General features: G+C 37.8%; 1 protein-coding gene across 4 annotated transcripts; it reads left to right on the top strand.

Moving 5' to 3' along the window:
• The first annotated feature begins 890 nt into the window (after nucleotides 1–890).
• slc25a39 (solute carrier family 25 member 39) lies at nucleotides 891–17,755 on the top strand. 4 transcript variants are annotated; one of them, XM_077212585.1, is made up of 12 exons: nucleotides 891–1,028; nucleotides 3,725–3,834; nucleotides 5,080–5,139; nucleotides 6,258–6,299; nucleotides 7,431–7,540; nucleotides 7,627–7,694; nucleotides 9,219–9,343; nucleotides 14,526–14,699; nucleotides 14,778–14,887; nucleotides 15,599–15,680; nucleotides 15,870–15,953; nucleotides 16,474–17,755. In XM_077212585.1, exons 1-12 carry the CDS (start codon nucleotides 925–927, stop codon nucleotides 16,590–16,592), a joined length of 1,188 nt encoding a protein of 395 aa, XP_077068700.1. In that variant the 5' UTR covers nucleotides 891–924; the 3' UTR covers nucleotides 16,593–17,755. The 4 variants fall into 4 exon arrangements, with proteins under 4 accessions (XP_077068700.1, XP_077068699.1, XP_077068701.1 ...); XM_077212584.1 differs by having other exon boundaries at nucleotides 904–1,028; nucleotides 6,255–6,299; XM_077212587.1 differs by having other exon boundaries at nucleotides 932–1,028; nucleotides 6,249–6,299.
• Nucleotides 17,756–18,334: the final 579 nt, after the last annotated feature.

Here is an 18,334-nt window from a genome sequence, read left to right as displayed (position 1 = left end):
TTTAAATTGCTAGTGTATAAAACTATCAAGGATTTTCCCCACAGCCTCACAATTTGGGGAATTTTCTCACGTCTAGGAAAACTGCTGAGAAAGCATTTTGTTAGCAATTTTAGCCCAGTTCCCTATGTACAAACTACTACTTATAGTATTTTGCAATAACAGGTACTAAGCCTGAATCTACCACTAAACCTAGCCTTAACTCATGGGTAGCGCTTCCTTTTACAGTCCTGTTCCCCATGTACATACTATGTACTTATTATAGTAGTTACAATAATTGGGAAATAACTAGGTACTAACCCTGAACCCTCCCCCTAAACCTAACCTTAACCCATGTACTTACCTTATATCACCCAGTAGTTTCTTTGGTAAGTACACTATAAGTACACGTAAGTTAACGTACTGTAAAATAAAAGCATTATTACCCAGTACTTTATTAAGTACACTGTAAGTACACGTAAGTTAACGTCTGTAAAACGTTAGTAAAGAACTAAGAAAACTGTCAACTAAAATATGTGTACTTTGAAATAAAGTGCAACCAAGATTTCATATTTTCCTGCAACCTTGATGGTTAGAAGGTATTCAAAAATGTATTTGTTTCCTCAGTCCAATAAAAGGTACAATTCATATACAGTATGTTATGTCATTAAGAAACTATGTAACTTTTTATGTAAATCCTTTTTTTAGATACAATAAATCATGGCTCCATGTAATGCTGTCTTATAATTTCAGTTGATAGCAGACATCCTGCATATAATTCGGTGCATTACATTTACTATTATCACATTTCTCATTGCCTAGAAAAACGTGACAATACTTAGCTGGGCTGCGTTACCAAAAAAACAACCCTAATCGTGTATTTGGCATGAGCTGGGCCGCCAGGGGGCGCAGTGTGTTTCACCCCTACGCTCTGCGTGCTGCTGTTGTATGCGCATTGAGAGTCTCACTCTCCGACTGCACGACGGAGGAGAGACACTTCAGAATGTCACGAACCGAACAGATGCACGAAAACCCTCCGGTTTAGACAAAAGGTGAGTTATCTGCATGAGCCTTACTATTATTTCTTAGCCTATGCTTTCTGCTGCATTAGCGTCAAAAGGAGTCAATTAATGTCTCTGCTCTGTACACAATGTGCCATGATCTTGCGCCATTGCCTTTAATGCGATCAGCGTAACGTTACAGCTCATGTAACCGTTCTGATGATGGAAGAGAGCCGTAGAGCACAGGCATTGATAATCGAGGGTGTTCGTTCCGTAATGGTTTTGTTTTTAACCAATCGTAGCAACTAAATTATATTGTGCTTTGTTCTGGACAGGCAATATTTTAGCTACCCAAGACTTGATCAACTTCCTATCATCGCCAACTGGTGTTTTGTTTTTGAGTTGACAGCACGTTTTGTTCTTTGTTTTTGAATTTTGACTGTTCAGTGGTGTTTTTTTAGGCTTAAGGATAACAGCCGTAATTTTTTACCTGAATTGTTATTTAGTAAAACATTCTGATGTAACGTTAGATTAAAACATACGGCCATTAAGTGACTTTTACAACATTGACTGACAAAAGGCATTGCTTGAATTAATTACTTTCAAAGTAGGTATGTTACTATTTGCGACACTTGTGCGTTGTTCCCCACGTCTTAATACACCACAATAATTTATCAGTATGGTGTAGGGCCTCCTTTTGTGGCCACTATACAGCATCAATTCGTCTTGGGAATGAGAGATACAAGTCCCGCACAAGTGTCCAGCGGGACTTTGAGCTATTCCTCTTCCAGAACAGTGCAGATCACTATGTGATGCAGGTGGAGGAAAACGTTTTCTGCCTCGCTCCTCCAAAATACCACAAAGTGGCTCAAAAATACTTAGATCTGGTGACTGTGCAGACCAAGGAAGATGTACAACTTCACTTTCATTAAACCATTCTGTCACAAGCCCTGTTGTTTGTATTGGTGCATTATCAGGCTGATACACGGCACCCCCTTCGGGGTACAAGGTTTGTACCATTAGATCTACATGGTCCTCCAGAATGGTTTGGTAGTCCTTGGCACTGATGTGCCCATCAAGCACAGTAGGGAATGCAATGATATGGCAGCCCAAACATCACTGATCCACCCTGTGCTTCACTCTGGGCCATAACAGTCCGGGTGTTAAGCCACTTTGGGGCTTATCCACACTGTAACCCCCATGGATGTGGGAAAAAACGTGAAGGTGGACTAATCAGTGAACAATACATGTATTACATTGTCCCTTTAAGATCGCTTCCTCGACAGTTACTCCTGTCCTGTTGGATGTGGTTTGTCCTACTTGGTGGGGTGGTATGCCGATATTACCCTGGATACCATAGCTCTCCATACACCACAGAGACTTGCTGTTCTGGTCAAAGATGAGCCAGCGAGACAAGCACCAACAATTTGTCCTCTTTTGAACTCGATGTCTCCTATTATGTTTTGTGGATAGCAATATTTTATGTACAGCGTGTGCTATTGCTCTGCTAATTCAACCTGCACACTACGCTCTTACTGATGGAATGTGAAATCAGTGAAGATTGGCCACCAGGGCGTGAACATATAGGCGTGAAAACATCCAACACTATATTGGGGAGTGTTTTTATGAAGGGATGTGAAGCTGTGGGATAATATCTGTTTGGGTTCAAACAGAGATGATAGACTGCCCTGTCTTTTTTTGAGTCTTATAACACAGATAAAATGAGCATGTTTACACTGATCGAAAACCCACTGTGGAGTATTATCACTAGCTTTCTGTACCTCATAAATGTGTCAGGCCAACATGATCAACTTTGCACTCACAGCTGATTATCTGCTCTCTGTTGATCTATTAGCTTATGTATTTTCCTTTCTGTGTTACTAGCCTAAAGCTGTCATTTTTTCTACCTTTTGCACTATTTGCCAGTTTTGTAGGATATAGTACCAGTTAATATAGTTAAAAATCTCCAATCCACAAGTGTTGTTTTCCCCCCCTCTGTATTCCACTATATCCAATTATACGCCTTGTTAGATGTTGTGCTCTCAATTTCTCTTTCATTTTAACGGGATAGATTGTCATAATTTGCTGATCCTCATGTCATTCCAAACCCATATGACTTTCTTTTGTGAAACATAAAAATATATTTTGAAGAATGTTTGTAACAGTTTTGGTTCCCATTGACTTCCATTGCATATGGACAAAACAAAACAAAAAAGCAATGGAAGTCAAAGGGAACCAAAACTGTTTAGTTTCCAATCTTCTTAAAAAAAAATACACAATTTTCATTTTTGGGTGAACTATCCCTTGACTCTCCTAACTACCCCAGTCTTTGACACTGAACATGTTGCATGCATCCAGGCGGCACGCTTGGTGTCGGTCAAAGTCTCATGCTAGATTTGTTTTTTATAAGGTAATGTTGTTTACTGACTTCCGCAGGAGTAGTATAGGGTACGGGAAGGGTGACCCACCCCGTCTGTGTTGTCAATAGATAAGATATCCATATGCTCTGCAGGGCCATTATAATCACGCCTGCCGCTAGGAGTTACTTTCTCTTAATAGCCACGTTTTTTGCATTTTTGCATTAATGTCGTTATTTAAGAGCAGATAATATTAAGTTGTCTCAAAGAGGTCTGAGGAGGTCAATAGATTTCCCTGATGGCAGGAGCTTTTAAACAGGACCATAAAAATAAATATAACCTAAGCATCTTGGATGAATGTATTCATATCCCCTTTGCTCTGTCTTTCAGGTGGGCCGACAGGATGGGGGAAGGGCCTGCAGTCAGGCCTTTGGCTGCTATTACGCCCGTGCAGCAGATGCTGGCGTCTGGCTCTGGGGCTGTGCTAACATCTCTTTTTGGTGAGGAAAAGAATCGACACAATCATTTCTCTATTTAGAGAAAATTCTGTTTTTAGTGTTTATGTCATTTCCTTCATTTGTCCAGTTTTAGCTGGACAAAACATTTTATCAAGAATAAAAGAGTAAAAATTTTATCAAATACAAATGTTTTAGTGTTAATAAATTGCATTGGGCATTAAATGCATTAAATTCAAGAAATTAATGTTTTTTTTTTCCAGCAAGGACCCTTTAAATTGATTTAAAGTGACATTTATAATGTTACAAAATATCTGTTTCAAATAAATGCTTGACTTTTGAATTTTCTATTCATCAAGGATTCCTGAGAAAATGTATGTTTCCACAAAAATATAAAGCAGCACAACTGTTTTCAACATTGGTAATAGTAAAAAATCTTTCTTAAGCAGCAAATCAGCATATTAGAATGATTTCTGAAGGATCATTTGACACTGAAGACTGGTGTAATGATGCTGAAAACTCAGCTTTGCTTCACAGGAATAAATTACATTTTAAAATGTATACAACAGAAAACCGATTGTAATAATATTTTCCAAAATTAATATTTCACTGTTTTTCTTATCAAATAAATGCAGTCTTGGTCAGTGTTACAACCCTTGGCTCAAGAGAAGCAACAAAAACAAGGGACACACATAAACCAAATTCTAAGCTCAAAATGAATGTTTATTTTACTACAAAAATAAGACAAGACTACATAATAGAATGAAAACAATTAAAGAAAATAAGAGTGTTTCTTTATTCATCAGCAAAATCAGAGTTTAAAGCAAGATGCATGGTTGAAAGTGTAATGCAATGTTGAAGTTGAAATGTAAATGCAAAAAGTAACTAAATACAACGCAAGCAAAAACCAAAGGCAAAGTTCAAAAGCAAAATTCAAAACCAAAGTTCCCTCTCTCTCAGCTCAGTTGGTGATCTCTAACTGCCAATTGAGGTAATTACTAGTGGGCTCAGGTACCAAACTGCAATTCCCAAGACCAACAGCAGAGGTTGTCACAGTCAGCAAGAGCCTTCTCTCACAAAACCTTACTGACCCCAAACATTTGAAGGGTAGTGTATGTTGGGATGTAATTATGTTTTTCAAAAGTAACTGGGTTTAAGGTTTTACAGTTTAATTAGACATTTCAAGCTTTGTGCCTGTGCTAGTGTTGTGCTTTATATGTAGAATCAAAATCCTAACTTTTATACAAGGCTAAACCTTAATTTTTCTCTTTCTTTTTCTCCCTCCCCAAGTCACACCATTGGATGTAGTGAAGATCAGACTTCAAACCCAGCAAACTCCCCTCTATCAAGGTACAGATCTCAAGCAGCTCTTCAATTCTTGATCACAGACAGAATGTCAGATGATTGAACAGTAAACTTCATGCATTTTCTCTTGACATTATACAAGTCACACCAGTTCAATATCAGTTCCAGTGTTTCTCCAAACAGTACTTCAAATTTCCCTTCAAATGCTTTAAATAAACCGTCTTCAAGTTAGAATAGATCCAAAAGCTGGTCTCATCTGAAGAATTATCTCTTGCTGATAATTTTTTTTTCTCTTTCTTAAAGCTAAGGGAATATTTTCTGTGTCAATAGCATTGCAAAAATCACTAATTCCAAACAGGGTTTTCAAACACACTATGTCTGCCATTGTTTGCTAAACTCAGTCCTGCCCCAAACTCTCACCATTGGTTGAGTCGGCGTTGTGTTGGTCAGGGTACAAATAGAGCTTATGTTTTGATAGCTACAAATGGCTTACTCTGCATAATAAGCTGGAATAAAATAATTAGAACTACTTGAGCTTTATTAACAGTGAAAATGTAGCTACACTAACGTTCAAAAGATTGGGGTCTTTTAAGTTGGCATAAAACGGAAGTTGTGGTAATCGTTTCTTCCTTATTGTGACATGTATCCAAGTGAAACTGCTTCTCGAACCAGAAAAGTTTAGGTGTGCGGCATTAAAGTGCGTCAGACGTCATCAGGGAAGACATGAGATGTCACTGCAAGAGGGAGAGGAAGTTATTTTGGTTAAAAATTACCAGGGCACAGGAATAAAAAAATAAAAAGTGGGATAAATAATTTATAATAAATACCGCAATATTCCATAAATTTTTTTTTCATGTTTTTGAAAGAAGTCTCTTTTGTTCACTAAGTCAACTTTTATTTGATTAAACATACAGTAAAAACATTAACATTATGAAATAGTATTTCAATTTTAAAGTTAAAATAGAAATCTTTTGTAACATTATAAATGACTTAACTGTCACTTTTGACAAATTTAATGCATCCTTGCTGAAGCCAAACTGACCCCAAACTTTTGAACGTTAGTTTGTATCTAAAAACCTGCTGTAAGCCCTTGATAACACAGACCTAATGCTGTTTTGCATTTGCTATATGCACTCTCTCACTCTCTCTCTCATCACTAGCAGCAGATTCAAGGCCCTGGGCTGGGGTCATCCGCCCTTCAAAATGTGAGTATGTGAAGCAGATGAACTCCCATCTGTGCTCATGGTCCTCTCCCAAAGACCTACAGCTTGCTTCACTAACTACCACTTGAAATACAAACACATTCTGCAAAACATCTAAATCACATAGTGCTAACAACCTTTTGTCTTGTATAACGCATCCCTAAAGGGGTATATGCAAGGTCACATTGCAAACAGACATGACACGTGTGCACGAAACACCCAAACAAGTTGAAAAATGCATTCAGAAAATATTTCGGAGGTCTACTCTGCTTGAATATAAATGTTTATTTAGTGTGTTTATAGCAGTGGACCATTTACTGAACTCATGAGGACAAACTAAGCCATGCCAGGCAGATCTACCTTGAACCTGTCTTGTGTAATGTCTAAAAATAGTAGGCTTGTTTGTGCCAAGGCTGAAATTGGTTAAACCGTCGCGGCATGGTCAATGCCATGGTCACTAATATTTATAGAGCCTCTTATCTAAGACCTCAGTCCTAATCACCAAATCCTTTGAACTGAATGCAGTTAATTATCAGAAAAGTCTTGCTTGGAAAACTATGTGCTCCTCAAACTTGTATCACATGGGTGTTATATGTCTGCTAATTCAACAGTCCAGGAGTCATTGAGGTTATACACTGCATAGACGATTCGTTTTTTTTGTCTTTTTGTTGTTATTCTGAACTCTAAAGAACTGCTTGCTGAACTTACAATTAAATAAAATATTTCAAATCAGCAAACAAAATCTGAGATGAACATTCCAATGAATGTTGTTTCTTATGCTCAAATAGCATTGAAAAATTATATTTTTTCAGCCTAAATGCGTATGCGCAGTCTTGAGAGCATGTCTCAGAACTACAGCGGTTTCTAAAGCAACCGAAGCTTCTAACGGCAGCTGCAGTGACGCGATGACATTATCAATCAGCGATTTTGTCTTTTATTGTAGAAGGCGGGGCTTATTCCGCCATATTGTGTGTTGCCCTTTCTCCCATTCTTAAGTAATAAAATCGAGACAAAGACTTTAGATACACAAAGAGAGCATACTCCTGAGTACTTTCTGCTTGTGGCCATTGGCAAAATGTATTTGCAGAAGTATTACAAATTAGGTTTACGCTACTATATTTTCTGGCTTTTTAGGGAAATGCTTCCTCTATTGTAACGGGTTGATGGACCACGTCTATGTGTGTCAGAATATGTCAAGCTGCTCCAGCTGGTACAAAACCCCGACCCATTTCAGTGGGACCGTGGTAAGACTTTATTCACACATTTACAAATTGTGATTTCAAGTTTTTGTAATGACACATTCATGGTTAATTTACTTTTTGTTTTTCAGGATGCATTTGTTAAGATCACACGTAATGAGGGGATCAGGTCTTTGTGGAGCGGACTTCCCCCCACACTGTAAGTCTAGCATCATGTCAGTGTACAGTTGCATATAAACTGCTTGACTTGCATACTTTAATTGTACTTGTATAGGCAGAACTGTAACCGGTGCTGTCAGATCTAGTCTAGTCCTGTTTTAATGTGCCTCTTTTTTTATAGTTTGTGTTTTAATTGCAGCTCATACGAAAGACTTTGATTCAGCTGTTTCTAAAAATAATGACTTGTAGTTTAGTAATTAAGTTAAATTAAGATTTTAGAAGATCTTAAGATTTAAAGCAGCACTATGCAGGAATTCCGTTTTTGTCAAACAGCGACCCCTAGAGTCGCTGTAGAGCGCTTGTATTTAACGTTACTGTCGTAATTAAATACAACTCACGCAGAGCGTGACAGTCTATGATCTGCACTCACGGCCTCTCCACTTTATAATAATAAAGGAGCCTGCCGTGTTAGGCTAATCATGTACGTCGCATTATTTCATAACAATGTCCGTTATTATGATGTTGTTAGACATGATTATTGCAATTTATGATAATAGTTTGCAAATTGCGCTCATTTACACTATTTACAATGTGTAGGCTTATTTATGTCCTGATAATTATGTGAGATATTGACAACTGTTCTCATGATAATCGCAGGAATCAACTTTAACAGTGAAAGCCTGAACGAGTGCGACTCTTGTCCGGTTCCTCGCGCTGTCAGATTCTCGTTACCATATTCTAGACTCTTCCGATCGCGCTTTCTTCGTTTTTTCCTCCATTCTGAAAATGCAGGTCCAATATTTACTCGTGTCTGACTCCTTGCTCGGTCAGTCTGCTGTTTCCTCTTTCTCTGTTCCTCCGACAATGCTTTCCTATCTTTCTGCTTCGTATATGCCAGTTTAGCCATGACGATAGTTGTTCTTATAGCTAGCCGGATCCTGGATGGGGGCGTGTATGCATGTAATGTGTGCAGTGCCATAAAGCAATTCGTTACATTGCGAGAGCTGAAATCACGCGATACTTCCTGACGCTGAGGCCGGTGGTTTGCCGGCCCAAAGTTGCAAGTGCAGTTTTTCCACTCACAGGCACCAGAGGGGGGCGAGACGACCACCATTCAACCCGAAAAGAGTCATATAACCATTCCAATAACTCTGAAGCTGTTCAGTTAAGCTAAAAAAACTGCATAGTACTGCTTTAAGAAGTTCTGTAAATGCTTTGACAGATTCAAAGATCATTGAGTGTAGGATTCAAACAGATTAATAGTCATTAATAGTCTCAGATAAATTAGTCATTAGTTGTGAATCCGACTAAAGTGGTCATGCTGTTTACTGAATAACTGAAATGCTGTGTAAGCGTATTTGACTTTGTAAATTTATAAATAACATGTTAATGATTAAACGTATGAATCAAGTTGACTGTAAATAATCTTTTTTGGGGTCAGTTGACTTGAGCGGATAGCCTGAAACAAATAAAAACAACTCTGAATCCTTGAAAATGATACACATTTGTAATTCGTGCACAAGCTGTTTTTAGTGAATGCTCATTGGTGTGTTTGCGTTTGAAGGGTGATGGCAGTTCCTGCCACAGTCATCTACTTCACCTGCTATGACCAGCTGCGAGACTTCCTGCGTTACGGCATGGGCTATCAAGGGGACCATATTCCCCTTATAGCAGGAGGGTTAGCGAGATGTGAGTATTTACTGGTCCTTCCTGTCTCATACAAGCATCTTTTACAAGACTGCAGTATTGTAATGTGTATTATGAAGATCTTAAAATTATATAACGTGCATCCCTAAACAAAGCTGAAAACCTGCGTAATAAATCAGTTATTGGCATATTTAACGTATCTGTCACTATTGGATATTTAATTATGAATTATCAGTCCCCTGTTTTTACTTTTAGATTTGCTGCCATCTAACTCAAATCAATATAATAATTATATATATATATTCAGTACCAGTCAAAAGTTTGGACACACCTTCTCCTTCAGTCGTTTTTCTTTATTTTTATAATTTTTTTTTAACATTGTACATTTAATACTGAAGACATTCAAACTGTGAAAGAATATGTTTGAAATTGTGTAATAAAAAAAAGTGTTAAACCAGCCAGAATATGTTGTATATTTTAGATTGTCCAACATACCTACATTTAGGTTTGATGACAGCTTGGCACACTCATGGCATTCTCTCATTAGATTCATGAGGTAGTCACCCACAATGGTTTTCAAACAATCTTGAAGGAGTTCCCACAGGTGTTGAGTACTTGTTGGCTGCTTTTCCTTCACTCTCCGGTCCAACTCATCCCAAACCATCTCAATTGGATTTAGATCGGGTGATTTGTGGAGGCCAGGTCATCTGATACAGCACTCTATCACTCTCCTTCGACAACCTCTTAAATAACCTAGAGGTGTGTTTGGGGTCATTGTCCTGTTGGAAAAAAAGTGCAAGCCAGATAGGATGGCATGTTGCTGCAAAATGCTGTGGTAGCCTTACTGGTTAAGTATGGTCTCAATTTTGACTAAGTCACCAAAAATGTCAGCAGGAAAGCACCATCACACCTTCTCTTCCTCCATGCTCACAGTGGGAACCTCACTTTCAGGAACTGTCAGTTCACCCTCTATACGTCTAACAAAGACATGGCGGTTATCTAATGTCCATTCCTTGTGTTTCTTGGCCCAAGCAAGTCTCTTCTTCTTGTTGTTCTTCCGAAGTAATGGTTTCTTTGGCGCAGTTCGACCATGAAGGCCTGACTCACGCAGTCTCCTCTAAACAGTGGATGTTGAATTCTGTCTGCCACTTGATCTCCTAGAACCATTTACATGGGCTGTAAATCGGTGGTTTCTAAGGCTGGTAATTCTAATAAACGTATCCTCTGCAGCAAATTAGCTATTGGTCTTTCCTGGGGCGGACCTCATGAGAGCCAGGTCCATCATAGCATTTGATGGTTTTGGCAACTGCACTTTGGATACATTGAGATTCTTGAGATTTTTCAGATTGACTGACCTTCTTTTCTTAAAGTAATGATGGACTGTCTTTTCTCTTTACTTAACTGAGTGTTTCTTGCCAGATTTTTACTGTAGTTGTAGTTGAACTAATAGGGCTATTGACTCTGTCTGCCCACCCTTCCTCTGCACAAGGCAACTGATGTTCCTAGCACATTTAGGGGCTGTTTACACTACACCATTTTCTTTTTGGAATACTTTATTTTCAGTTTTTCAGTATACAAAAACAAAAACAGAAGAACAAGTAAAATAAGAAAAAGAAAAACAATCCCCCTCCCCCTCCCCAAAAGGGTGCTCCAACATTCTACAGTAGAAATGTAATGTAACAATGTCTTCGAGGTCAGTCACATTCTAATATCACATTATCCACATGATCTAGATAGGGTCGCCAGATTTTAATAAAAGTATTGTATCCCTTTCTAAGGCTATATGTTATTTTTTCTAATGGCACACATCTATTCATTTCTAAATACCACCTAGTTATAGATAGAGGGGAATCAGACTTCCATGAGACAGCAATGCATTTTCTAGCCACTGCCAGAGCTATCTCCAGAAAATGTTTCTGAAACCTGTTTAATATTTTATCAATCTTCATGAAGTTCCCCAGCAAACAAAACTCTGGGTCAACCGGTAATGAAATTTGTGTAATCTTAGTCAAGACACTACAAAAGTCAATCCAGAAATCTCTTACTTTTACACACGACCAAGTACAGTGTAGGAAGGTGCCCACCTCTATTGTACAGCGGAAGCATGCATCAGATAGCTCAGGTTTGAACTTATGAATCTTCTCCGGAGTTAAATACAACTGATGGAGGAAATTATAGTGGATAAGTCTATACCGTGCATTAATAGTGGCAGATAAACTGTCTTTACACAACTCTGACCAAACTTGGTCTTCAATTGTGGTAATTAAGTCTGATTCCCACTTCCCCTTAGACTTATACAGATCAGGTTTAGGACATTCCGATATCAGCAAAGAGTACACTTTGGAAATAAGCTTACATTGTCCACTTTCTTGCATCAATTTCTCCATTTCCGTGAGCTTGGGCAGAGTCATGCTGTCGTTCAGAGTGCTCCTCAAAAAGGATCGCAATTGAAGGTAACAAAAAAAAGTATTGCTGGGCAGGTTATATTTCCTCCTTAATTGTTCAAAGGACATGAAAAGTCCATCCTCATAACAATCCTCCAACGTATTAATTCCACTGTGATGCCATGCCTCCAGGATCTTGTTATTTACAGTCATCGGGATAAGCTCGTTTTGTTTTAAAGGTGACTTTGGCGACAGTCTTATATCCTTGCCGATGGTCTTATGTACATCATATCAAAGTTTAATAAGGTGTAACAGAATTGGGTTATCAGTTTTCCTTGATAAAATTCGGTAGTTGTATTTGTACACAAATTCGCTAAAGGAGTTATCTTTCAAGGAGTGAAATGCAATATGAACCCAGGATGGAATTGTGTCTTTCTCAGACATAGACCAAAGAAACCTCATTTGGGCAGCAAAATAATATTTCCTAAAATTGGGTAATTGTAGTCCCCCTGACTGATAGTCCCACGTTAATTTCTCCAAAGATATCCTTGGTACCTTGTTGCTCCAAATGAACTGTCTTACATTTTTATTAAGAGTTTTGAAAAAGTTTTGGGGTAATGGAATAGGCAATGATTGGAAAAGATACTGCAATCTTGGTAGAATGTTCATTTTAATGCAACATTCTCCCGATCAAAGTAATGGGGAGACTAGTCCATCTGCGTAAATCTTCCTCAATTTTTTTAAGTAGTGGACAATAATTCAACCTATAAAGATTTTTTAAGTTATTATCCACAACTATACCAAGATATTTTATTCCAGTTAGGGCCCATTTGAATGCGGATGCACCTTGATACCCATGATAATTAAATGTTGTTAAGGGGATTATTTCACTTTTATCATAGTTTATTTTGTATCCTGAAACAATACTATAGGTATCTAATAAATCTTGTAATCGAGTGAGAGAGTGAGAAGGGTCTGTTAAATATAAAAGAACATCATCAGCTAATAAATTAATTTTATGGGTTGTCTGTCCGACCTTGAAGCCCTTTATTTCAGGGTCCCTTCTAATTGCTTCCGCCAAAGGTTCAATGGCTAAGGCAAACAGACTCGGAGACAGCGGGCATCCCTGTCTACTGGATCTATGTAATGAAAATGGGGATGAAATTTGTCCATTAGTAGTAATTTTTGCTTTGGGGTTATAATATAGGGTTCTCACCCAGTTAATGAATGTATCTCCAAAACCAAATTGAGCTAATACCTTAAATAAGGAGGGCCATTCCAGCCTATCAAAGGCTTTTTCCGCATCTAACGCCACAGCCACTGTGTGGTCCGGCCTTGATTTTGCTAAGTGAATTATATTGAAGAACCTACTTAAGTTATTGGCAGATAGTCGTTACACTACACCATTTTCAACTGAAAACGCAAACTTTTGAAAACGGGTTTCAAAATGCAAGTTTTTAAAAACGGTTTCTGTGTAAACAACAAAAACGCTAATCTCTGAAGACGATGACGTCATGCACATGTGTATTACGTGTTCAGTCTATAGTGTTTCATCACCATCTAATGGCCTGGCAGCAGAATACAGGGTTTCTATTTGTTGCGGATTCGTGTGAATGGGGATCGTTTTGACATTTGTGTCGTCTGTACACAGAAAACTTAAAGGAAAAACTTCTCCGTTTTAAGCATATCGTTGTCGTGTAAATGTACCTTAAGAAGGCAAGAATTGTCACAAATTAACTCTTGACAAGGCACACCTGTGAATTGAAAATCATTGTGGGTGACTACCTCGTGAATCTGATGAGTGTGCCAAGCTGTCATCAAGGCTAAATGTAGCTACTTTGGGCAATCTAAAATATAAAACATATTCTGGTTTTTTGTTTACTAAACAAATGAAATTCCATTCGGTTCTTTCATAGTTTGGATGTCTTCCGTATTAATTTACAATGTTGAAAATAATAAAAAATAAAGAAAAAACACTGAAGAAGAAGGTGTGTCCAAACTTTTGATTGATACTGTATATACTACCATTCACAGGTTTGGGTTCGTAAGATGTTTTTGAGAGTTTCTTATGCTCAGATTTATTAAGGCTGCATTTATGTTATCAAATATTCTGAAATATTACTTTTTAAAATAAATGTCTATTTCAATATATTTTAAAATGTAATTTATTCCTGTGATGACAAAGCTGAATTTTCAGTATCATTACCCCAGTCTTCAGTGTCACATGATCCTTCAGAAATCATTCTGACGATTTCGAGAAACATTTATTATTATTTTTGTTAATGTATAAAACAGTTGTGCTGCTTAAAGAGATAGTTCACCCGAAAATGAAAATTCTGTCAGTACTTACTCACCCTCATGTTGGTCCAACCCCGTAAGACTTTCGTTCATCTTCGGAACACACATTAAGATATTTTTGATGAAATCTGAGAGCTGGATCACTCCTTCATAGGCTGCTAGGTAATTGATATCTGCCAGCCAAAAGAGCTGCGTTTATTTGAAATACAATCTTTTAACACATGATGTCTTTACTGTCACTTTTGATCAATTTAATCCATTCTTGTTCAAAAGTATTAATTTCTTTTTAATAAATCTTACTGATCACAAATATACACTGTTAAATGTAATCTTTAGCAAATCTCAAATTGTACATTATAATGCTGTAAATTCACGTTTTAGTTTTTAAAATGACTGATTTAAATGTTGTATTTTAGACAAACTCCTGCAAAATGTTGATGCATCCTCAGTTTTGTACTTTTCTGAGTGTTCTGTTTGATCGTGACTGCTGTGTTGTGATCTCTGCTGTCACATTATTGACGTCTCCTCTCTGTGCTGCTCAGTGGGAGCAGTGTCTGTGATCAGTCCACTGGAGTTGGTTCGGACTAAGATGCAGTCCCGCAGACTCCGGTACAGTGAGCTGATGGTGTGTATCCGCTCTGCTGTGGCTCAGGATGGCTGGTTCTCTCTCTGGAGAGGCTGGGGTCCCACTGTCCTGCGGGACGTGCCCTTTTCAGGTCAGTGACCTGTACATTCTCTAGCAGTGGGATGTTCCACAGATGCAGTGCTTGACTGTTTTTCCCCCCCTCCATCAGCCCTGTACTGGTTTAACTATGAGCTTGTGAAGGCACAGCTGTGTGAGCGTTACAGTGCACCACAGACCTCCTTCACCATCAGTTTTACAGCTGGGGCCGTCTCAGGAGCTGTGAGTATCCCAGTATCACCTCACTCTTAAAAGCCAGATATAATTGATGACTTTTACTTTATTTTAAATGACGCATTAAAAGAAGGAACTCAATAGCTGTAAATTAATATGGATGAGTTTATGAATGATTACACAAGGCTACAGTGAGAAAAAAGATTAAACAATGTGAACAGAGCGTGATATCTTATCTGGCCTGACTGATTAACAATAAAGGCATGAGAACATGAGAACAAATGCTGGACCGACTTCTGTTCCAGATGAATGTAGGACATGAGTGAAACTGATTTTTTGCATTGAAATGTTTACACTTAACTAATGGTCAAGTGATGTTTTGTGTATTACCTTACTACATACTTAAAACATGACTACATAGTTTAAGTTCTTTATAACGGATTTGGTGAATTGTGAATATAACACTATAATAAAATTTCTCTTCTGCTCTCCAAGGCTGCATTTATTTGGGGGAAAATAAAATGGAAAATAAATGTAATTTATTCCTTTATTAGCAAAGCTGAGTTTTCAGCATCATTACTCCAGTCTTCAGTGTCACATGACCCTTCAGAAATCATTCCAATATGCTGATTTGCTGCTCTAGAAACATATCAATGTTGAAAACAGTTGTGCTGCTTTGAATATTTTTCTGCAAACCATCAAATGATTTTATCATGCAGTACTGGCCTCATCAGAATATCAATTTTCTTTTTGACACAGATCGCTGCAGTTCTGACCCTGCCGTTTGACGTGGTGAAAACGCGCAGGCAAATCCAGTTAGGGGAAATGGATGCTGTCGGAGGTATAGCAGCTTCTGTAGTTTCACCTGTTAATCTGTTAGAACGAGTGTTGTAATTCAACCTAAAGGTTGAGTGACGTGATCTCATAGATGACTACTCACTTTTAAAAACAATTCAGTGCCGATTACTTAAGCTAGAATTAGGTACATTTTATCAGGCATCAAATTTGATGACATTTTGACCTTCCTCAGCAATCTCTTTGAAGAAACCGGCCTCCACATGGAACATGATGAGGAATATCTGGATTGACATGGGATACAGGGGTTTGTTTGCGGGTAAGCTCTAATTTCTACAGTCTATTACACACTTCTGAAAAGCACAATGTGCTCCGATTGGTTGGCTGGACCAGTGTGTCGTGATTGGTCAACTGATTCAAGCGTGTTTCGGAAATGTCACGACCCTTACCATAACGGCAAGTTTCAACACACTACTAACACAATTCAACCAGGCCAGCCTTATTTAAATTATTTCAATAAGGAATAGTGACGTGTTCGTTCCCAAAACAGGATCAGATTTTTACTGATATAGAGAATAACTCCCTTTGGAGTCTCTTTGTGCTTTGTAACTTTGCAGACCTTTTCCATGCTCAAACAGTAACACTACAGAGTAAAGAAAATTAAAAATATAACAAGGCATAATTGGATAAGGAAGTTGACCTTTTTTTTTCTTTTTTCTTACAATTTCTGGCTGAAACAATGTTTTGGTTTAAGGACCGAACTGGATTAGAAATTACACACCATGGCTTTAACTTTTTATTATTGAAACACATTCAATAATCAGCTTTGCTTTTTTCAGGTTTCCTTCCAAGAGTGATCAAAGTTGCTCCCGCCTGTGCAGTCATGATCAGCACTTATGAGTTTGGGAAGACTTTCTTTCAGAAGCGTAATCAGGATCAGGCGAGATGCGGTCTTTGAGATGGGTGAGAGGACCTGTGGTTTGTCCAGGATCTAGCCCTGAGGAAGCTAAGAGGGACATATTGTCCGCTACTGCAAACACTGATGTTTTTTTTGTTTTTGTTTTAACAAAACTCTAATTGTTGGGTGGTGTGCCTACTGACTGGCACAAGGAATTAAAAGCTGTGAGACTTTAACTATTACTTTGCGTCTGAGATGTAGTTCTTCAGTTATGATGCATCAATAAATGCACAATTCTCCCTAAACCCTGTGATGCCTTAGGGAACAATACCAAAGCATGCTGGCAGAAACACCACCACCCACTAATGCCCCACTTATTGAAATGGCTGCTGGTTGGGTGGAACATCCAGGTTGTTGAATCTGCAGTGCTTGACTTGTGTCCCTTTTATTAAAGAGACAGCGCTGCCCTCTGCTGTTCATGTTGAGGGACCTCAGAATGAATGAAGAAAATAGTCAGTACTGAGCTTTACTGTCTTTTTCAGCAGGGGAAAAAAATATAAAAAAATGATTTTTATATGTAATTTTATTTTTCTTCAAAATTTTAATTATTCTTATTTACAAGACTAGTCCTTTGTATGGGCACTGTTTTTTTATTGTTATTTTATTTTTTGCAAGGGATGTCCTAGTGTAGTGGATGGATCTCTGCTCTTGTCCTGTTAACTACACCTGCATTTAGTTCTGATACAAACAATATCTACTGCTGTAAACACTGCTGACTTGAAATAAGACAGTTCTCACATTTGATCTAATAAAAGACAACTTGCTTCATCTTATAAGTTTAATTGTTAGCTGACTTAACGTGCATAATTTCTGTGTATTTACTGAAGCATACTACATAAATGTGTTATAGATTGCATTTCTGAGTGAATGTGAGAGAAAGTATCTAAAAAATAATTGATAATATGTGTTATGGCCCTTGTGGGATGTGAGCAGAATGATTGTTAACTCAAAAATAAAAATTCTGTCATAATTTCTTTACCCTCATATCGTTCCATGCCATGATATGACTTTTTTTGCAAGTAACACATCAAGAGTTACCCAGCAGCAGAATGTTTAAATGACTGTTTTCTGTACAATGAGAGTGAATGGTGACCACAGCTGTCACCGGTCCCCATCCACTTCTACTGTATGGCCAAAATAACAATAAAAAAATTGTTTGGACACTCTGCTGTACATCATCTTTATTCCACTCTAGACAGACATACAGGGTTGGACCAATGTGAGGGCAAATAAATAAATGATCTAATTTTAATTTTGGTGGGAATTATGGTGAACTTGGTATGATTTTATATGACAGCATTTGTGTGATTTGTTTATAGATTTATCTCACTCCAACATAATTAATCTGACTCCATTAAAGCTGTTATTCTTTAAAGGTAAGTATTTATCAGAACTGATAGGAACATTTAGGATTTAACCTGAATGCTTAGATAACAAAAGTTATGATTACTTAAGCTTTCAACATTATCAGTGTAAAAGGAAATAATCTTTAAAGCAGGCAAAGTTATTTATTACGTAACGTATTTAAATACAGACATAGAATGGACAGAACAGTTATCTATCCTTATACCCTGAGCAAAGCATTGTTAAACATGAGTGGAATACCAACACCAAAGCCAACTGACAGGAAACCAAACGATATGGCAAATGAATGGTGATCAAGAGGGGGAGAAGAACATGAACATATTCTCATCAATGCATGTTTAAGCAGTAGGACCTAGATTGTACATACTCTCTATTAA

Source organism: Siphateles boraxobius, unplaced genomic scaffold, assembly GCF_051911475.1.
Source record: "Siphateles boraxobius isolate OS27281-9 unplaced genomic scaffold, OSU_SipBor_1 66, whole genome shotgun sequence".
Classification (NCBI taxonomy): Eukaryota; Metazoa; Chordata; class Actinopteri; order Cypriniformes; family Leuciscidae; genus Siphateles; species Siphateles boraxobius.
This window is presented reverse-complemented; position numbering and strand designations above follow the sequence as displayed.